We start from the raw sequence: 21,820 nt of genomic DNA, 5'->3' as shown, positions 1-21,820 counted from the left end.
ATAGGGCCATGAGGAGCTGTAGGGCCACAGGGGGCCATAGGGTCATGAGGGGCTGTTGGGCCACAAGGAGCTGCAGGACATGAGAGGCTGTAGGGCCATGAGGGGCTGTAGGGCCATGAGGGGCTGTAGGGCCATGAGGTCTCCCTGCTGCCTCCTCTTGCTCCTGTTGAGCTTCCCGCAGCCTCCTATTGCTCAGCCCTGTGGTGTGTTGAGATCTCCCTGCACAGCCCTGATGAGGTCAATCACTTCTCCCACTTCAGTGTCCCCCACAAATTTGTTGAATATGACCTCAGACCCCACATCCAGGTCGTGGATGAAAACATTAAGGAACTGGCCCTGAAATGGATCCTGCAGAACCTCGCTCGTGAGTGGCCCCCAGCATGATGGAACCCATTGGCCATCACCCTCCGAGCCCAATCCATCAGCCAACCACCCACCCATCACCTCCTGGTTTTGCCAACCTTTTAACCCAAAGAACAATGAGAGGAACGGTACTGAAAGCTTCATGAAACCCCAGAAGGATCACATCATCCATCTTCCCATTTGTGCTGTAATCCATCCTCCCCATGGGCAGCAGAGGGGCTGCACCCCATCCAGCAGTGCCCCCCCCCCCCCCGGTCCCCTCTCTGGGAGGACAGAGGGATGGGAGATGAGGATGAACGCATAAAATGCATCATTTCCTGCATCAGCAGTCACAATTTGGGCATTAACAGCCCCAGGAATTCAGGAGGTTGTGGGCTGCAGGGAGAAGGAAAGAGCTGTGTGGGGCAGAGGTGGGTGGGACAGGGTGAGGAGGGAGGGAGGGTGGCAGTTGGAGGTGGGAACGGACAGCGGGGGGTGGCAGAAGGGGTACAGGTGGCAGTTGGAGGAGGGGTGAAATGGGGAGAGGTGTGGGGAGGGGATGGGGTGGTGTGGGGTGGGGTGAGATGGAGTGGGATGGGGTGGGGTGGGATGGCGGGTGGAAGAGGGATGGTGACAGTTGGAGGTAAGAAGGGAGAAGGGGGAGGCGCTGGAACGGGACAAGGTGACAGTTGGAAGAGTGACAGGGATGGGATGGAGGTGGGATGGAGGTGGGATGGGATGGGATGGGATGGGATGGGATGGGATGGGATGGGATGGGATGGGATGGGGTGGGGTGGGGTGGGATGGGATGGGATGGGATGGGATGGGATGGGGTGGGATGGGATGGGGTGGGATGGGGTGGGGTGGGATGGGATGGGATGGGATGGGATGGGATGGGATGGGATGGGATGGGATGGGATGGGATGGGGTGGGGTGGGGTGGGGTGGGATGGGATGGGATGGGATGGGATGGGATGGGATGGGATGGGATGGGGTGGGATGGGATGGGATGGGATGGGGTGGGATGGGATGGGGTGGGATGGGGTGGGGTGGGATGGGATGGGATGGGATGGGATGGGATGGGATGGGATGGGATGGGATGGGATGGGGTGGGGTGGGGTGGGATGGGGTGGGGTGGGATGGGGTGGGATGGGATGGGATGGGATGGGATGGGGTGGGGTGGGATGGGGTGGGGTGGGGTGGGATGGGGTGGGATGGGGTGGAGGTGGGATGGGATGGGGTGGAGGTGGGATGGGATGGAATGGAATGGAGATGGGGATGGGATCAGGAGGCAGGTGGAGGGGCTCCAGGTCATTGGAAGGTGATGGATGGAGCCCAGATGGCAGTTGGAGGGTGGTAGGGAAAGGCTGTGAGGCAATGGGGTAAGAGTGGAACAGGTCCAGATGGGCAGGAAGTAGAGATACCTCACTGGGCTGCTGGTGGGGTGTGGGGCTGGATGTGGGTGATGGCGACAGTGGGGGCTTGGAGCCAGCAGGGAGCTGGGGGCACTGGGGAGAGCGTCTGGCTGACACTGCATCCCCAACAGGGCTCACCAGGCTGCCAGGGTCACAGAGATGGGGATGAGGCAATGCCCAACCCTGGGGGGCACAGGGGTCATGGCACTGACCCTGATCCTCTGCTCAGGTAGGACAGGGGTGTGGGAGGGGGATGTGGCAGGGGGATACAAGCAGGAGTTGTGCACACAGGGCTCAGCATCTTGAAATTCTGTCAATTGCCCCAGTTTAAAAAAGGAGATACCTATGTGGGGATTCTCCTATCTTACACTTCATTAGAAGTCGGTTTCAGCAGCGAAGAGAGATGCTGAACCCATCTCCTCCACACCTCTCACAGAAAAATCTGTAAATTTTAATATGACATTGATACATATCTTGAAATCCCCTCAAAATCCTTCTCCTGCATGGAAAGAGAGGGGGGAGTAGCGGGATGCTTCCCACCCTGGTCCCCAATGCAGAACCTCTTCCAGGCTTTAGTGGAGCATCGAGGGTCATGTACTCCGAAGTGATGGTGCCAAGGCAGCTGGAGCTGAGGCACGGGGCAGCAGCGCAGGTCAGGAGCTTTGGGGAATGATGTTGGGAAGCCTATTTCAGAGCTGGGATGCCCCCAGCTCCAAAGAGAGGGGCAGCTCCAAACCGACCTCCAGATGGGGTTTCCCCAAGGGGAGATGGTTGGAATGAAGTGATTTGATCACGCCACGCTTTGGGTGTTTCAGGATGATGTGGCCTATTTAATCACGGCAGAGGGAAGCTACCATGTCGTCCATCTGACTCGGGCAAAGTAAGGCTCTGCCTCAGTTCCTCCCCTGCCACCTCCAAGTCGGTCCCTTATGGGGTCAGCCTGAATTTCTGCTTTGCTTTACAGAAATCTGGTAGCCAAGGACCTCCCTGTTTACACGTACGGTGCCAAGGGAGAGCTGATCACCGAATTCCCCTACATCCAGGTGCAGGAAAATTGAGGAACCCCACAAATATCCTCCCCCCAGTTCATCGTTATCCAAAGACTCCGCACTGTGATTTTCACCTCTCCCTTTATGGATGCGTTTCTCAGCTGGCTTGTACCTTGCAGGATGACTGCTTCTATGAGGGCTTTGTGGAAGGGTCGCCAGGCTCCATCGTGGCCCTCAGCACCTGCTATGGGATCAGGTAGGGCCATGCACTGAGCAACGCATCGTGGATTTTTAGGATGCAGATGTATCTGCAGAAAGATCCTGCTTAGCCACATCACGGTATTGGTGTGGAAATTAGCAGCCTAAAGATGGATCCTCCCTAGGAGATGTGCAGCACGGAGCTTCTATTGCCTTCTCCCTATCATTTAATATTTAGGATTTGGATTTGATGATCCTTATGGGCCCCTTCCAAGTCAGGAGATTCCACGATTCTGTGATTCTCTGAGCAATGTATAGCATTCATCTGCAATTTTTTAACTCTTCTTCTTTCTTTGATTGCTCTTTCAAGGGCATCTCATATCCCCCAAACGCTGGGCATGACACTCCTCGTATCTTCTCACTGCATCCCTGCCTACAGGTTCATAGAACCATTGAATCACGGAATCTTTCAGGTTGGAGAAGACCTCCAAGATCCCCAACCCCAACCCATCACCACCAATGACCACATCCCTCAATTCCACATCCCCATGGTGCTGAACACCCCCAGGGATGGTGACCCCCCGACTCCCTGTGCAGCTGTGTCAATGCATCACCACCCTTTGGAGAAGAAATTATCCCTCATACCCAACCTGACCATCACCTCTCACCCTATTGCTGTCACCTGGGAGCAGAGCCTGACCTCCCCCTCACTACAGCCTCCTTTCAGTGCTGCAGAAGGACATTTTTCTCATCCCACCCTTCCCAAACATATAGAGGATGGACTGCTGGGATTTCCGTTTGATGGCCCAAGCCCTTGGGTCAGCCCACCCTTCCACCACTTGGTTTCTTCTTCCCTTTACTAACCGATTTCAGAAGCCAAACTTCTCACCTCTCTCTGTCTGAACACCCAGAGGAATTCTGCAGATGGGGGACCTGCAGTACGAGGTGCAGCCGGTGCAGAACTCCTCCACGTTCCAGCACCTCATCTATCGCACAGAGCCAGCAGAGGGCTGGGTCCCACCGTGCCAACTGCCTGTGGGACACCCAGCCAAGGATGGAGACCACACCAACGGGAGCAGGGAAATCCTCAGCATAGAGGTACGGCCGCTCTGTCTGCTTGGCTCAGCATCGCACCGTGTTCAGTGCACGTGGGTTACGTTCAAGGTTGGGTTTTATGAGCATCAGGGAGTGCTGCACTGCCATGCTTCGCTCACATTACAGCTCCAGTGCTGTTAGCATAAATGCATCTGCCACTCCTCTGCCGGTCAGAAACATCCACCCCAGGTTTCTCAGAGCAAATCAGTTCGTTCTACATCTTCTGATATGGGATATTGCTCAAGTGCTCGTTTTCAGAAGAAGAAAGAGCAATGATTTGCTTTGTCAGCGCTTCTGGGGCTGGTGAGGACGTTTGTTATCTCTGCCCCTTGTGTCAGGAGAGCTGAGTCTCATTCCTGTGCCCGTGAGCAGGGACTGTTGACAGCTCCAGCCTGGCCAATGCCAGCACGTTGTGATTGCATTTGTGGCAAGAAATCAGGAGTGAAACTGTCCAGTGCTTTGATTGCATTCGAGCCCTGCAGACCACACTGCAGCATTCCGGAACACCTACAAGGACTTTCCATCTCCCAAAAGCAAAGCTTTGAACCCAAAGATGCCATCCTGGGCTTAGGACGTCCCCGTGGTGAGGTGACACTTTGCGGAGGTGAGATGCTGCTGCCATCAAGGCTGATGTTTGGACTGGATGGCATTGAAGGTCTTTTGCAGCATGGATGATGCGTGGAAGATCATGCATTAACCAATTGCTGACAGCAATCAATGTACAAAGTGCAGAAGCCCAAGGCTGAGCACCTGCCATCGGTGGGCTCCCACTGCTGTGATATGTTGATGCTCTGAGGACATCAAAGCCAAACAGAACGAAGCAAGAGCCATTCCAGTGCCTTCCCAGTGGCTGGAGCTTCAGTCCAGGAGCACTTGGAGTCTCACAGCAAGGAGCTGCTGGCCTCCTGCTGTTTGATGGGCAGAGCAGAGCTCGGGTGCAGAACAGCTTTTTGGTGCTGCATTTCATGGTCTGAGCAATAGGAAAATCATGCGAAAGTTGAAGATGGGCAATGATACCCAATCTATAACCATATTCTGTCTCTGAATCTCTCTGTTCTGTCCCTGATGGCTCATTGCACTCATTAACGTTTCTCCTTCTCTATCACGTAGTCCCTGTGTTCTTGTGCTCTGATCACCAGGGAAATCCTGCACCTCGTGTCTGCGAAGCTCCAGAGCCCTGTGCAGCCCCTGGTATCTGATTTGTGTCATTTGTTCCCTCTTGCAGGAGGTGTTCGATCTCGAGATCCTGTCCATGTCCACCAGATACCTGGAATTAGCTCTGATCACCAACAAGGAGCTGGTGAGCGCCAGCTGCCATCGCCGTGGTACTTTGCTACGGCCGTTGTGTTGTGTTGGAGGCACCGAACGCCTCCTCTGCAAACAGGGCACAGCAATGCCCCACTGTCTTTAGAGAAGAACCCACCATTCACGTGCAGCAAATCCAAGCACTTCTTTAGGCAGCGTGCAATGCAGGCACTGCTGTAATCAGAGGCTGAGAAAGAAGAAACGGTTTTAAAAGGAGTGTTGGGGACTGACTGCTGTGCTCAGGGACTGATCTGAGCATTTGAGAATGACACTCATATTCATTTGAACAGAATGATGTGTCAAACAGTCCTATGGGAATGCAGGTCCTGGAAAGGGCTTTGTACAACAGAGGCTGTTGCAAGCAAGCACACCTTTCCCTGCATCATTTCATTGAATGAGCAGGCTCCTGTCCACGCCAAAAGCCATCTTCCCAAAACAACAGAGCCTCAGTGGGGTGGCAAACCCCACCCTGAGGGTCATAGGATCACAAAGACTGGAAAAGACCTCCAAGATCCCCAAGCCCAACCCATCCCATCACATCCCTCAGTGGCACATCCCCATGGTTCTGGAACTCCCCCAGTGACCTCCACCTCCCTGGGCAGCTGTGCAGTGTGCCATCAGCTCACATCCTTCCCGTGTGGTTACTTTCTGATCCAGGTCTGCGTCCCTTCGTGCCGTATTTAATGCATCTTTGCACATCTGCACAGCTGGGAAGCAGCTGAGGGGATCTGTGGGGCTTCCTGTTTGCACCCTGAGGTCGTAATTCGTCCCTTCTCCCTTTCCAGTTCAAAGCCAACAGACACAATGAGACCCTGATGCTGCACCTCTTCGTTTCCATCAGCAACATCCTGAACACGGTGAGCTCCCATGGGACGATGCCAGCAGCGCTCGGTGCCAAGCCGGGAGCCTGGGGAGGGGATGGCTGCTGTGTCTGCAAACCCTGCCAGGCAGCAACGAGCTCCTGAATGATGTAAAACCCAATTCCACGGCTAAAAAAAAAATTGCTTCAAGTGTGAGTGAAGCCAATTGAGAAATAATTTTGAAATTATCCCCTTCAAGCTGCTTGATGGAATACGCATTATCAGTGCTAAATGCTTCCTGGTAGCTCATTATATTCTCCCTCTCTCTTCATTATCTTGCTTTGAACCTTTGGAAAGAACATTGATGGGGCACTGGGGCGGCAGCCACAAGCTCAGTCACTCCCAGCTCGGCAGAAAGCCCTCTTGCATTACCATAATGCAGGAAAACAAACACGGCGCTCGGCCACCAGCACTTGGCTCTGGAGCTTGGCTCCTGAGTGAGTCCCAGAGAGAGGCAGGACGACGGGATCGCAGAGGCACTGAGGTTGGAATAGGAAGCACAGAGCTGTCTAGGTTGGCCAAGACCTCCCACATCAAATGCCAGCACCAAACCACGTCCCTTGGTGCCACATCCCAAACACCTCCAGAGGTGGGGATGCCCCCACCTCCCCGAGCAGCCCATTCCAGTGCTCAGTGGCCCTCACTACGGCGAACTTCTTCCAAACCTCCACCCTCCCCTGGTGCAACTCCAGGCCATTTCCTACCAGCATACCAACCCAAGCCCTTGCCACCCGCAGGTCTACAGGAGCATGAAGCTGCAGGTCGTCCTCAGCGCGGTGGAGATGTGGACCACAAAGGACCAGGTTGTGGCCAGGCAGAGCCTGTCCCAGACACTGCAGTTCTTCAGCAGCTGGTGCCAGCAGGATGCTGCAGATCGCCTCGGCTACGACCACGTGGAGCTGCTGCTGTAAGGATGGCTTCCTCCCCAGCCTTCCTAATTCCTGCCTCTTCATGCTCATCGGCCTTTTGTCCTGGTGGTATCTTACAGGAGAAGATTTTCCAGCTTAGCCCGTGTTATTAATCAGCACGCATTTGTCACGTAAATTGGTACACAGAGGATTTTAATTACGTTGCCCCTCCTTTTCCTTGTCCTCTTTTATGGCTTCCCACAGATACGTACACATAGCGTACATCTTTCTTCCAATTTCAATACAGTTGCCCGTAACTGAATTATTATAATCTCATAGGTGGACCGGCCATTCATTTCTTAGACTCACTAACCCATTCTCAGGTGGTTTACAACCCAATATTTGAATTAAAGCTTTGGATGGGGGAGTCAGAGCTCAGCCTGCAAGCTGTTTAAACACTTACTTTGTTTGCTTTCTTTAAGACCTTTTACTTTGCTCCTGTTCTGACTTCTTTTTGCAAGGAAAGAAATCATATTAAGACACGTGTTGTGCATGTGTCCGTGCTCATTCAGCAGGGAAGGGAAGCCACACAGCCAGCCCAAGGGGTTGGCATGAAGCTGAAAGGATGCCCACGGATTTTGCTTTCAGAAAGAAGATCCTTGCTACCTGCAGCTGTTATTTTCCAGCTGTAGCCCCAGCAATGCGTCCTGTCGCTGTGATGAATTTATAGTTTCTCTAATGCCCAAACCTCTCTGCTGCAGTGGTGAGCACTACAAGGAGTGGGGCTTTACCTGGAAGGGGACGATGTGCCAGCCCAACTCCGTTGGCGTCGTCTCGGTAAGGAGAGACCTCACAGACCATAATATTCCCCCCGTAAACCATACTCCTATGTAGTACTTACAATTTCACAGAATGATCAAATCGTGGAATCATTCAGGTTGGAAAAGACCTCCAAGATCCCCATCCTCAACCCCAACCCATCACTGCCACTAAATCATGTTCATCAGTGCCACATCTCCGCGATCCACAGTCCCTCAGTGCCACATCTCCATGGTGCACAGTCCCTCAGTGCCACATCTCCGTGATCCACAGTCCCTCAGTGCCACATCTCCATGGTGCACAGTCCCTCAGTGCCACATCTCCGTGATCCACAGTCCCTCAGTGCCACATCTCCGTGATCCACAGTCCCTCAGTGCCACATCTCTGTGATCCACAGTCCCTCAGTGCCCCATCATCTCCATGGTCCACAGTCCCTCAGTGCCACATCTCCGTGGTGCACAGTCCCTCAGTGCCACATCTTTGTGGTCCACAGTCCCTCAGTGCCACATCTCCATGGTCCACAGCCCCTCAGTGCCACATCTCCAGGGAAGATGCCCCCACCACCTCCTGGGCCGTCTGTGCCAATGCCCAACCCCTCATTTGGAGAAGAGCTCCCAGTTGGCACAAATTTCACATTGCTGGAAGCCTGGCTCTGAGCATCTCCGCACCCCCTGCTCAAGAAGGCACGGACTTGTGTTTGTTCTCCTGCAGTTCTCTGGCCAAGACACTGTCCAAAATGCGATGACCCTGGCGCACATGATCGGCCACAGCTTGGGCTTCAACCACGACGACAGGAAACAATTTCAGTACAAATCCTGTGACTGCAACTGCACCCAGAGGGGATGCATCATGGGATCATACCCAGGGTGAGTGAAGCCTGGCTTTCCCTCCCTCGCTTTGGGTGGGATCTGGGTGCTTGCCTTCTGCTGCCCACCTTCGAGTGCCTGCTGGGGTTCTGCAGGCGCGTGTGGCTGCTGTAGATAAGACAGGAGATCCCAGCTCTCCCTGGGACACACAGCCACAGCAAACTCCTCTTCTTGGCTCCCGTTGGTGGTGCATTAACTGTCTGTTCATTTTCCACCTGCTTTCTCCAAGTGCCGCTTGCTGCTGGCTCGCAGTTGGGTGAGTATCTTAGAACCACAGAATCACCAAGGGTGGAAAACATCTCCAAGATCATCCAGTCCAACCATCCAGCCACCACCAATATAACCCCCCCAAGCCACGGCCCTTAGTACTACATCTACACGTTTACACCTTCCAGAAAGTCACCTTGCACGTGGCAGGAGATGCTGCTCCCACCCTCTCTCTTGTTCCAGGACCATAATGAAGAAAAATCATTCCACTAATTAACTAAAATTACCTGAAATGCATTTCAGAGGGAGTCATCAGCAGTCCTGCTTCTGCTTATGATGGGCTAAAGACCTCAGCAAGCTGGGGAACTGCATTTCATGGCCCTCTGCTCCTTCAGCTTTCGCCATCATCCATTGGAACAGCAACCTCTTTGAGTCCACCAAGTATATGTATGTGGTATGGTTATACAGACATAATCATTTTTTTTTCTTGCAGATCTTGCTTGGCATTCAGTAACTGCACTCTGAAGGAATATTACGAGGAAGTAATAAGAAAAAACAAACCTTGCCTGCTCAACATACCGCCTTTAAAACCATCCCTTTTCGAACTCTGTGGCAACGGCGTCCTGGAAAGAGGAGAAGAATGTGACTGTGGCAGTGACAAGGTGAGCAATTCAGTGTTCCACCACAGTCTGCATGGCAGAATGGCGCTGGTGAAACTGCAGTGCCCTCGCAATGGTAAAAGCTGCACCAATGATCATCAAAGTGAGGGTTTTCAGACAGGCTTTCTGGGGGGCTCTGCGGAAAGGACACGTCCTTGCATCCAAGCTGCTCTGTGTACAGGCAGATTATTACCACTCGCCATCTTCCTGCCTACAAAATAAGAGCTTTTCTGTTCCTGTTCTATTTTTTCTATTGTATTTATGCACGTTGGTGTATCTCCACTGCTATAACCCGTGCAGTTGCAACACTCCAGCAAGGCTGAATTTTCCAGCAAAAAACTCACATACAATCCGTGAAACTGTCATTCCTGCCACTTAATCAAAATGCAGCCTTCACCCTGACGTGTCCCCATAGAGTGGTTTACATGTGCACTAGATACAGGCATAGGCAGAACACCCTGCACTTCACTGCTAAGGGGTCCACTTCAGGAAAAGCCAACTCCTACCCCCAGAGCCCTGATAGCTGCTCCCAGAGCTCCTCTCCTCCATCAGACATGGGGTCAAGCATACCAACCCGGAGCTTTCTTCCATTACAGTTCCTTTTACCACTCTCTTTTCCACCTCTCACGTTTATTCCACCTTAATTCACCTTCACTTCTCTCCTCCTTTGGTCTTTTCCCTGAGCCACCCCTTCAGAATCCCCCTAAAACAACCCAGAAAAAGTTTTAACAGCATCTTACCTTCCCTCTAAAATAACACATTACACGTCTGGTCTCTCCAGGTGACCCAAAGTCTTGCTCTCTGCCAGCAATGTGGGAGCTGTGGTCTTTGCAAAAGCCCCATTGTTCCATCCTCCTCTTGGTTTGTGTACCTGTGTAATAACCCATCACAGTTTCTGAATCCCCTCCTTAAGCTCAAAAGCCATTGCTATGTAAGGAGAGCTTAAGAGAAGATCTCTCTTTTTTAAGGATACACCAGGTATCTTTAAAATCAACTCATTAACTTTGTTTATGGGACAAAGTTCAGGGCACAGAATCATAGAGCCATGAAGGTTGGAAAAGGCCACTAAGATAACGGAGTCCATCAGCTCTGACATCAAGAAGGATTTGGAGAGTTTGGAATTTTGAGGTGAATTATAGCTGAAAGAGTTGAAAAAGGGAAGGAAGGAAAGGGCAAAAGAAGGGAAAAGTGACAGAAAGGGAAAATGAGCTCTCCTGTCTGCTCAGAGGGGTTTCCAAGCACCCTGGAAGCACCAACAAACCTATTCTTAGAGCATCCCTGTGCAGTGTGCAGGTTGGCTGATGAGCAGAGATGAGATGGAAGTGTTCATCTCGAGAGAAAAATGGGAATTGTTTCAGAAGTGTTGACATGAGGTGTCCTTCCCTGTGCCAGAGAACTCCAGAAAGCCAAGTGCTTGCAGAGCAGCAGAAAAGAGCAGGCTTCTCCTTCCCATAAATTCCTTTGATTATATGATCCTTTATGCTGGAGAAGGTGTCCTGACAAGAAACTAATGCCACAGTCTTCTGCTGTGGTTTACTTCCAGGCATGCCTCAAGGAAGGATGCTGCTTCTCCAACTGCATGCTCGCCCCAGGAGCTTCCTGCTACAGGGGAGAATGCTGCCGCAAGTGTCGGGTGAGCCACGGCGTGAGCACTGCTGCTGCACTCACAGTGCAGGGGAACCAATGTTTGCCTCTTTTCTTTTCTTTTCTTTTCTTTTCTTTTCTTTTCTTTTCTTTTCTTTTCTTTTCTTTTCTTTTCTTTTCTTTTCTTTTCTTTTCTTTTCTTTTCTTTTCTTTTCTTTTCTTTTCTTTTCTCCTCTCCTCTCCTCTCCTCTCCTCTCCTCTCCTCTCCTCTCCTCTCCTCTCCTCTCCTCTCCTCTCCTCTCCTCTCCTCTCCTCTCCTCTCCTCTCCTCTCCTCTCCTCTCCTCTCCTCTCCTCTCCTCTCCTCTCCTCTCCTCTCCTCTCCTCTCCTCTCCTCTCCTCTCCTCTCCTCTCCTCTCCTCTCCTCTCCTCTCCTCTCCTCTCCTCTCCTCATAGTTTCAACCAGCAGGAAAAATCTGCAGAGCGTACCAGAGCGAATGTGATCTGCCAGAGTACTGCAATGGCAAGTCAGCCAGCTGCCCTGTGGATGTTTTTAAGCAAGACGGAACTCCATGTGGCAACAACGACCGCTGCTACGAAGGGCAGTGCCACAGCCACGAGGCGCAGTGCAAGGCTTTATTTGGCAAAGGCAAGATCACTCACATAAGGAATCAGCGAATCATCCCACGTGGAATTAGCTCTCGCCTTAGAAATGCTTAATCATCTAGGCATCAGTATGGGCTTGGGCTGATCTGCTAGAAAGGAGCTCTGTGGAGAGGGACCTGGGGGTCCTGGTGATCAGCAGGGTGATCATGAGCCAGTTGGCCAATGGTTGGCCAACAGTTGACCATAAGGCAGCAGTGTGCTCTGGTGGCCAAAAAGGCCAGTGGTTGATCAACAGTTGGCTGCAGGCTGATCACAGACTTTCAGTGTGCCCTAGTGGCCAAGAAGACCAGCTGAGATGCACAGAGTGTGGGCAGCAGGACGGGGAGGTGCTCCTTCCCTCTGCTCTGTCCTGGGGGAGCCACATCAGAAGCACTGCACCCAGTGCTGGGCTCCCCAGCTCCAGGCAGGAAGGGAACTGCTGTGGAGAGTTCAGTGAGGGTGCAGAGATGGTGGGGGCCTGGAGCAGATCCTGGTGGGGTCAGGCTGAGCGCCCTGGGGGCTGAGCACCTGGGGGAGAGGAGGATAAGAGGGAATTATTACAGAATACTTTTGAAATGCCCCAGGATTTTATAGTAGTAGCTACACAACTATATAGGTGAAGCAACATGTATTTAAAGGCAGTAGAAAATATTTATTTACAATAGTTAGGGCAGCAGAAATGTGGTTTCCTCAGGCATTACCTGTTGCAGGTGCATCTCACACTCAGTGGGACAAGGGAATGGCACTTCTCAGTAGAGAAGAACCAGAAATAAATGTGTGACGAAAACAGCCATTGAAACCCCTCTTATGCAGCGTTGAAAACAGCAGCACTCTCAATTTGTGCATCTACATTTCCCCCAGTTCTAACTTGAAGTGTAACGCATGCCCACATCCTCTTTGAGGCTATCTCAGTTCTGTAGGAAGTACCAAATTTCCCCAAACCACGTCCCAAGGCTGTGGCACAGCAGATGTACTCTGCACTTCCTCCTCACTGACAGCAGCAGTGACCACCAGGACTCGAGCTGTAGGTTTCATTATGAGCACACGCAAGTCTTCTGCAAATAAAACCACATTCCTCCGTGCTCGACCACATCTATAAGAAGCTTGGAGTCTGCAGAGCTGTAACCCTTGCAAATGAAGGCAGTAGTGTTTGTCACGCTGTAGGCAACACTTGGTGAATATGAGGATGTTCTGAAAAAAACAAGGGGTCCCTGGGTTGGAAGTCGTTCTGTCTTGCTGAAACCCAACTCTAGGAGTTGTTTCTGACGTCTGACAAGAATCCTTACTGTTAATACAGAGCATAACGGTAGGGATTCTGGTTTCAGGGTAAATCTAAGATACACTGGCACATTTGTTATAATGAAAAAAAAAAAAAAAAAGGAAGGAAAAAAGAAAAGAAGTAGGCTTTGGAGAGATTTACAGTCTTTATTCCAATCTTCTACTCTGGATTATTCCAGACAAATGAGCATGGTCCATTCTCTGACCACTGATTGTTCTCTTGCAGCAAATCTCTCCACGTAGCCACTTCATTACAGTCAAAACAAGGAGGAAAACAAGACAAAGAAAAAAAAAATCCATAAAATACATCAGGCCATTTAGTACACCCACAAAAACCATCAGGAGTTGCCTCACCACAACAATCTCCTCCTTTCTCCCACTCTGCAGCCGCCCACCGTGCCCCACTGAGCTGCTTCAGGGATGTGAACCTCCGAGGGGACCGCAGTGGGAACTGTGGCTGGAACGGCACGCACTACACCAAGTGCCTGGAGGGGTGAGCAGTGTGGTAACAGAGCATGGGCACCACCCCAGTGTGTGCCACCAGAGGCACTCAGACCCTCTTTCTGAGAGATATTCAGCCTGATTTGTTGTTGGGATTTGGGCACAACAGGTTCCCAGCTTTCCTTCTCCAAGGGGTCATCCCGTCAATTGGCCGTGTTTTCCTTTTCTGTTTGAGAAGTTGTTCTCCAACTCCCTTTTTCTTTCTTCCACCTTTAGTGCTATTTCCTTTCAGCACTGCTACCATTTGCAGCTGTCATCAGTCGGTATGTCCTGAAAGCACATCTGGAAGGACACCTCTAGAGAGGACACTGTCGTACACAGCGCTGTCCTCCGCCTTTCAGCATATCACTCTCCAGACTTTCCTTCCCATCCCTGTCCTGTAGGATTTGATCAGGATAATGGTTTGAGACAAAGGAGATTTGTTTACCTTGGGGATTTTCCCTATGCACAGTTACTGGGTGGTACCTCTGTCCACAGCAGGGGGTTGGAACTAGATGATCTTCAAGGTCCTTCCAACTCAAGCCATTTGATGATTCTCTGCCTACCCTGCCTTTCTTCATGCTTGCACTTTGGTGTTTCACCAGCAATTGGCACACTGCTGCCCTTGGAGCAGACACCAGAATGAAAATTCATAATTCAGCTTACCTCCACTTTTCACGCTGAGCACTGCACAAGCAGAACTTGAGCTTCACTCTTGCCACCTTTGGCCACAGAGATGAGCTTTGGAAGAACGATACCTAAATCCTCCCAGCATAAATATCATTATTTCTCTTGCTTTATGAAAAATAGGCGAAAGGTATGAAAAGCAAAGCTCAAAACAACAAGTGGAAGCATCTCTGCAACTTCTTTAAAGGTCCCAAAAGGCTGTGCCTGTCTGTCCCAAGGCACCAGCACCAGCTGGAAGGAGGGTCCGTGTCAATACGGACAGCAGCATGGATCACTGCGCCTTCTCACATCCCTGCAGACCTTGCAGCAGTCTGTCTGTCTGTCTGTCCATCTCAGGAACATTCTGTGTGGCAGAGTGCAGTGCACTAACATCAAAAGAGTTCCAGTCCGGCAAGATGGCGAGACCGTTGTCCAGACCTTCCTGAGCAACCAGCTCTGCTGGGGGCTCGAGTTCCACCTGCCTTTCGACACGCCTGACGATGGCTCGGTGAAGGACGGCACGTCGTGTGGTACAAACAAGGTACACACAGATAGCTAGAATAGAACACAACAGGGATAAAAGGGAAGGATTTTCTTCCTAAAGAAAACACTCATGACCTCTGATGTCAGCCCCTTTCTGTTGAAGCCTCCCTTAGCAGCTGAAAAACAGCACTATATCGTCGTAGCTTTTGTTGTTGGCAGCACACAGCTGTCTTTCCATTAGAAGAGGGAAGTAAAAGATTCTCCGCTTCTTTGGAAGCAACCAATCAAAGTCAACCTTTATTTGTTGTGCACACAAAAGCATTTCAAATGTTCTTCCAAGAATAGGACTCATTTCTTCCCTGTGAGGCACTCAGAATGCCAAAGTCCTGTCAAGGCTGTGACGTACTGAAGGAGCATTTCTTGCTACCATATGGCAGAGAAGGTTTCTGAGAAAAACACACATGCTGAGTTCCACCGAAGGGAAGGAGCTCTTGGTAGAGTTCCCCTTTTAGAAGAGCTGGGTCCCATACCTCTCACCACAGTCATTGCAAAACCAATTAATTTGCAAGGCCAAAGGCTGAAAATAAATCTCCTCCTGCCCAGAGGAGACATCTGTGTGCCTCATAAAGGCACGAGGATGCTCCACGTTATTCACTGAGCGCACATCTATGAAGACCAGGGTGGTTGTGAGGGGTCCATCCAAAACCCATCCATCCTCCCTGGCCTTGGGCAGGTATTGAAGGAGAGGTGTGAGCAGAGCAGAGGCACATGGGGTACTTCGTACAGGTTTTTGCAGCAAATGAATGACTCCTGAAGTAGAACTGGTTTCTGTGCACGTTGTGATGCTCAGTTGGATTTCTTCAGCCTCCCCTTTGGTTTGTCTCGGACTTGAAACACAAGATCTTCCTTTTTTTGCTCCTATTCCTTCCCCTGTTGCTTCTTTAGAGAGAGGGAATGGAAAGCCCTGAACAAAAGGAACTGACTCCATGATTTCATCCCACTTCACCAGTCAGTGCCCTCCCCAATACCTGTCGTTTTACCTTGTCACTAACAACAATCTGCCTCTTCCTGCAGATATGCATCAACAGGACGTGTGTCAGCGCAGCTTTTCTCAGCAGCATTTGTACAGCGAAAAAATGTCATGGCAGAGGGGTAGGTAGAAAACCTCTAACTGTCCTTTGAAGGGTAGAGTATGTGAAATGTAAATTTGCCTTTCAAAGCAATGTAGAGGTCCAGAATGGTTCCTGGCTCAGCAGCACAAACATTATTTTGGTTTCCACACATGACTTCCCTCCGGATCCTGCTCTGACAGCTTGCAGCCCTCCATCGCAGTGTTCATTGCCTTCCTCTGCCATTTTTCTTCTTCGTTCCCACAAAGATTGCAAAAAGTGACTTCTACATTGTAATGTTTCATCCTTCAGTGCAGCTGTCAGTGCTGCTGAATCTAAATCAGCCAGAGTTGGAGAGATCTTCTGAAAAATGCATGCTCGATTCGGTAACACTGTTCTCCTTGCAAATGCCACAGAAATGGCAGATTTTGTACAACGTTTCGATGTAGTAGGGTTTTATCCATGTTTCAGGCAGTAACACTGGCAGAATTTCTTCACACAGGGGTTTATTTATGATGCCACCCGTACCTGTCCCTCTTTTCAGACAGATATCCCTGCAGAGGAGCAGATCTGTCTGGATGTCAGCGTGGATGTTAAAGGAGAGTTCTGCCATCACCTCTGTCTGTCTTTATCTTCATTTTGAATCACACGAAGGTGACAAATTCATTTGGGACACATTTGTGAAATGCTGCGTTGTCATGGCAGAAACAGTTACAGCATCACAAAAGGAGGGCAGGTCTGCAAGCAGCAACGGCTGCAAAAGTGCTTTCTGACGTCGAGATGAAAACAGACACAGACACACAGAAAGCACTCCTGCTAAGCTGGAGAAAGGCGAACGCAGCCATCTCTCACCCTCTGTGCGCTGTCAGCTCTTCCTGCTGTGTTTGCAGCCTCTCTCTGCAGGACCATCATCACAGCGAGAGGGTGCAGGGATGGATGGGGAGCTCCTGCTGCTTTCACGTCACCAACAGAGCAAACACACAGCTTGTGACAGCTGTGTCCGGGGCACCCGTCTGCCACCTGCACACAACAGAGGTTAAACATTTCCACGGTGGCTGCCAAAGGAGAGTGACAAATTTGCCTCAGGGTGTGGATTCCATCTTGCCTTCTTCTGCTGGTCCTGAGATGAAATGCTGGAGGCCAATCCCCTGGGGTCACCAAATGACTGCTGCATTTTTCATGCTGTAAAAACATTCATTTTCTTTCAGGTCTGCAACAACAAGAACAACTGTCACTGTGATTCGGGATGGGCCCCTCCAGACTGCAGGGCAGAAGGGTTTGGAGGCAGCGTTGACAGCGGACCACCTCCTTCTTACTATGGTGAGCAAAGTGCAGGGTGTGGTGCAACCACTCTGCACATCACACCGCCTCTCAGCATGGTTTTCTCTTGAGCAAGCCTGGTACCTTTCCACCTGTGCTTTCAGATCATTCGAGCCTCGGTTCAGGCATCTCTTTTCCCTTTGCTATTTAGCCACATCAGATTTGGATTTGATTGAACTTGAGCTTCGTAGGCCCCTTCCACCTTCTATAATCTGCTCAACTCTACCCTATTCTACTCCATTATTTTAATTCTACTCCAATCTTATTCCATTTTATTCTCTTCTTTTCCTCTTATCTTGCCTCCTTTTTATCAGTGCAGCGGTGCTTGCCCTGCCTGCCCTCTCTCTGGCTACTCCCAGGGCACCCACAGGAACTGCAGATCGATTCCATTAAGCACCAGGGCCAAGCAGCCAGCACACAGTTCATTAAGACAGCTGATGAGGAGTGTCTGTTGAGCTCATCAGAACCCTCTTAGGAGAATTTTCCTCTCCTCTTAATAGACATCTCCAGCAGAGCTCCAATCCTGGGATGACAGGGCATAAATAAATATTTTCCGGGCACGTACCCCTGAGAGATGCTCTTCTGCCTTCCCATCTATTAGGCGTAACGACTTGCTGATGAACAAAACCACACAGTCACTCAGCAGAGCTGCACAGCCCCCAGCTCCTGACCACAGACGGCCTTCAAGCCCTTCCCTGGCCCTCTCTGCCCATCGGTCCTGATGATGATGAAGAGCTCTGAGCTCTTTCTGCTGATTGCTTTGCCGGGCAAATGGCAAATGAAGCAGCAATGGGCCCACTGGCACTGCAGAAATCGAACTCGTCGGAGCAGTTAGCACTCTATACCTCCCATCAGCTGTTCCTCCAATATCACTGTGATATTTCACCTACTTTGCATGGAGACGAAGGGACCCAAGGGGCCGTGCTGTGCTCCCCAGTCCACGGAGAATGGCTGATGCTGATGCTTAGGCTCCAGCTGGTGTCCCCGTGTTGGCTCTTCAGGCATGCTGGAAGGAGCGAACGCTTTCACACCTTCCCTACAAACAACCTCCCACCTTTCTTTATCCACACTCTACCCACACACTGAAGCCTCAACCGTCAGCGTCGTTCAGCTCAAACCACTTACCTTTCTGGCTATATTTGGGTCTTTCTTCACCTCCGTGCCCTTCTTTGTGTGTCCTGGGAAGCTGCCTTGCTTGTGTGTGATGTCCTCAACCTCCTCACAATGCAGTCCCAGGCCTGTTTAGCATCACTTTACTCTCTTTGATGAAACACCTCACGGCTTCTGCTTGCTCCTGAGAGAGAACACTGGTAGCTCCCACTTAGGTTATCAAGGAGGTTTCCTAGGGCAGGCACATGAGCTCCTGATCCTTTGTGCAACTGGGGAATACCTGACGAGCTGCCATTCCTTACCAGCATGTTTTGTGTGCGCAGAATGCAATGTTTTTCGTTTTCCTTTCCAAGTGTACGGAGCTACGGTCAAAGCTGTTGGAACACTGCTTCTTTTCACCCTGATTTTGGGCATCCTGCTGTACAAGAGGGCTGATATTGCCAAGTATATCCAAAGGTAGGAGTGCTCCAGCAATCAGCAATCCCTACCCCAGGCTCTCAGGGTGCCCAGGGTTGGGGTCACCGTCCCCGGGGTTGTCCCAGCACCACAGGGATGTGGCACTGAGGGATGTGGTGGGTGGGCACGATGGGCTGAGGTTGGACGTGGGGACCTGAGAGATGTTCTCCAGTCTCACTGATCCTGTGATTCTATGGTTTCTTCCCATGTGGAGTAATGCAACCAACCATGTCCTGAGCTGGGAACAGATTTCTCTCACTGCTGTTTCTTACCTGGAAATGGCTGCTAGAGCTTCATTGTTCTTAACCCATTCTGGCTTTTTTTTTTTTTTTTTCCCATAGAAATTCTGAACTGAAAATTGTTGCCTAACTTCTAACTTTTTCAAAAACTTTTACTTCTTCCAATCAGCTCTTCCTTTTTTTCTCTTAGTTGCTTTACCTTTTTCTTTGATTTTCACTTCTTTCCATGAAGAAAAGAGTTGAGAAAAGAAAGATTTTTGCACTGCGTACAGAAGATAAGCGCTCCCTTATCCTCTTACTGCTTTGCTTTTGTCCTTAAACAGCAGCACCTCATCCTGCACAAAACCCCACTCCAACGGTCACTGAGCACTTTATTTTATAGGTGGCGACGTCAAAGATGGGACAAAAGAAACAACCCCACTCCTCCTCCTCCAGAACTGGTAAGCAGTGCTCCCATCTCCATTAAAACTAACACTCTTGAAGCGGGGGTGGGGGTTGGGAAACAGCAGCTTCTGGCTGCTTTCCTCCCATCTACGTCCTTTCCCAGCCATTCTTGCTCCTCCGGTTCTGCTGGTGCAAGCTGAGAGGTGAGGACGCACCCAAAGGATACAAATACTTCTCAGTATCCCTGCAGAAAACTGTTTTGATTTGTGCCAAAAGAGAGTTTAATGTAAAAATACCAGGTTCCTATAAATAGCAGTGCATTCGGGCTGACTGCTCCAAGAGCTGACGTTAGTGTGACAGCACAGCTGCACAAAGCCCAAACAAAGCATTCGTTCTTGTCAGAAATTAGAATGCTGTCTATGTTTGAAGAAAGACAAGATTTCTCCCTCCGCTCCCCCCCCCCCAAAAAAAAAAAAATGATGAGAGTCAGACATAGCAGAGGCCAGCAGGGGCTGCCAGGCAGCAGGGTCAGCTCCAGTCTCAGGCCATGGGGTTTTCCTGCAGTGTCCATTGCTGCTGAGTGAGCCGTGCTGTGCTGCAGGAATGCAGCTCACCCAAACTACACCAAAGCTGCTGCAGTTGCATCAGACCAGCTTTCCCACGGATAAACTGGCTGGAAAAAAGATATAAATCCTCTCTCTTCTAGTTACAAAAAGAAAACAGGCACGGAACTGGAAAACATAACAAAAAGAAGAGCAGCAATGGTCTCAGCTTGACGCATAACCTCTGAAGAAGTCCTCTGTGGATCACAGAGAAGTGAACTTAGAGGCACAGGCAGGGAATCGTACCATAGAACCACAGGATGGCCTGGGTTGCAGAGGAGCACAATGATTCAGCTTGTTCCAACCCCCTGCTGTGTGCAGGTCACCAACCAGCAGACCAGGCTGCCCAGAGCCACATCCAGCCTGGCCTCGAATGCCTGCAGGGATGGGGCATCCACAACCTCCTTGGGCAACCTGTTCCAGTGCCTCACCACCCTGTGGCTGAAAAACTTCCTCCTCATATCCAACCCAAACCTCCCCTGTCTCGGGATGCTGATGAAATCGAGCGGTGATGCTGAGGGTACACACTTAACAACTGCACTACATCTCTGCAAACGTGATGAATGCAAAAAGCTGTTAAAGACAGGAGAGCAGCAGGGAAGCCTTGAGGCAGCAGGGCTGGAGGGAAACCTCAGCTCAGGGAGAAGAAGCGAAGGCAGGAGGGGCTGTGGTACAGCGCATCCTTTGAGACGTAGCATCCCCAGAAACGTCATGTCATACAAGGTGTGATAAACCACAGCGATACCACATTTTGTCTTTCAGGAGAGCCCAGAAAATGCATAGAAGTCCTCCTGAGCTGTGCAGGGTGCAGGAACCCAAGGTTTGTCTGCATCCCAGAGGGCTCTGCAGGACCCAGCCCTGCTTCCCAGGCCTGTCCCATCCATTTCGCTTTCGTTTTGTTTTAAATAACGACGTTAGATTGACTGGAATAAACAGCTTTTCCTCCTATTTCTGATGGTGGTAAATATCCTCCTGTGGGCTCCCCATGTTTCTGCTCACACTGACCTGCAGCACGGTCCCAACACACATCCTGCCATCTCTCAGAGCCCTGAAATGGTGTAAAGGACGGAGGTTGGGCTGGTGGTGGTGATATGGGACAATCTGGGGGATCTCTGAATGCAAGCCCACACCTGCATGTAGGAATTCAGGAAGAGAGGACACACAAATGGGGGAATTTGGGTCTTATTTATGAGGAGAGGACACACAAATGGGGGAATTTGGGTCTTATGAAGAGAGGATACACAGATGTGGATATTTAGGTGGGAATTTGAGTCTTGTTTAGGAAGAAGACACAAATGTAGGAATGTGGGTCTTATTTATGAGGAGAGGGTACAAAAATGTGGGAATTTGGGTCTTATGAAGAGAGGATACACAGATATGAATATTTAAGTGGGAACTTGAGTCCTGTTTAGGAAGAAGACACAAATGTAGGAATGTGGGTCTTATTTACAAGGAGAGGGTACAAAAATGTGGGAATTTGGGTCTTATGAAGAGAGGATACACAGATATGAATATTTAAGTGGGAACTTGAGTCTTGTTTAGGAAGAGAGGACACAAATGTGGGAATTTGGGTCTTTTTGTGAGGAAAAGGTATAAAAATGTGGGTATTTGGGTCTTAGTTAGGAAGAGAACACACAAATGTGGGAATTTGGGTTTTCTTTATGAAGAGAACACATAAATACGGGAATCTGGGTCTTACATAGGAAGAAACAACACACAAATGTGGGACTGAGTCGTATTTATGAAGAGAGGATACACAGATGTGGATATATAGGTGGGAATTTGGGTCTTATTTAGGAAGAGGACACACAAACGTGGATATTTAGATGGGAATTTGTATCTTATTTAGGAAGAGACAACACAT

At 50.4% G+C, this 21,820-nt stretch overlaps 1 protein-coding gene across 6 annotated transcripts; it reads left to right on the top strand.

Annotated features, from left to right (window-relative positions):
* The first annotated feature begins 815 nt into the window (after positions 1-815).
* Positions 816-20,922, top strand: LOC116236476 (disintegrin and metalloproteinase domain-containing protein 9-like). 6 transcript variants are annotated; one of them, XM_090134205.1, is made up of 22 exons: positions 816-849; positions 1,888-1,985; positions 2,326-2,408; positions 2,572-2,636; positions 2,721-2,799; positions 2,925-3,001; positions 3,855-4,041; positions 5,264-5,338; positions 6,129-6,200; positions 6,941-7,110; positions 7,813-7,888; positions 8,582-8,736; positions 9,437-9,605; positions 11,146-11,235; positions 11,641-11,833; positions 13,495-13,600; positions 14,611-14,794; positions 15,811-15,888; positions 17,054-17,165; positions 18,629-18,731; positions 19,353-19,410; positions 20,719-20,922. In XM_090134205.1, exons 2-22 carry the CDS (start codon positions 1,916-1,918, stop codon positions 20,737-20,739), a joined length of 2,223 nt encoding a protein of 740 aa, XP_089990331.1. In that variant the 5' UTR covers positions 816-849; positions 1,888-1,915; the 3' UTR covers positions 20,740-20,922. The 6 variants fall into 6 exon arrangements, with proteins under 6 accessions (XP_089990331.1, XP_089990332.1, XP_031460983.2 ...); XM_090134206.1 differs by having other exon boundaries at positions 828-855; XM_031605123.2 differs by having other exon boundaries at positions 840-888.
* Positions 20,923-21,820: the final 898 nt, after the last annotated feature.

Source organism: Phasianus colchicus, chromosome 1 (genome assembly GCF_987193195.1).
Source record: "Phasianus colchicus chromosome 1, bPhaCol1.hap1.1, whole genome shotgun sequence".
Classification (NCBI taxonomy): Eukaryota; Metazoa; Chordata; class Aves; order Galliformes; family Phasianidae; genus Phasianus; species Phasianus colchicus.
This window is presented reverse-complemented; position numbering and strand designations above follow the sequence as displayed.

Excerpts from the sequence above, each read along its gene's own strand:
- LOC116236476 (XM_090134205.1), top strand. The coding sequence starts at position 1,916 with ATGGGGATGAGGCAATGCCCAACCCTGGGGGGCACAGGGGTCATGGCA. Across the intron at positions 5,339-6,128 it reads TGATCACCAACAAGGAGCTG|TTCAAAGCCAACAGACACAA; the intron begins GTGAGCGCCAGC and ends CTCCCTTTCCAG. Across the intron at positions 7,889-8,581 it reads ACTCCGTTGGCGTCGTCTCG|TTCTCTGGCCAAGACACTGT; the intron begins GTAAGGAGAGAC and ends GTTCTCCTGCAG.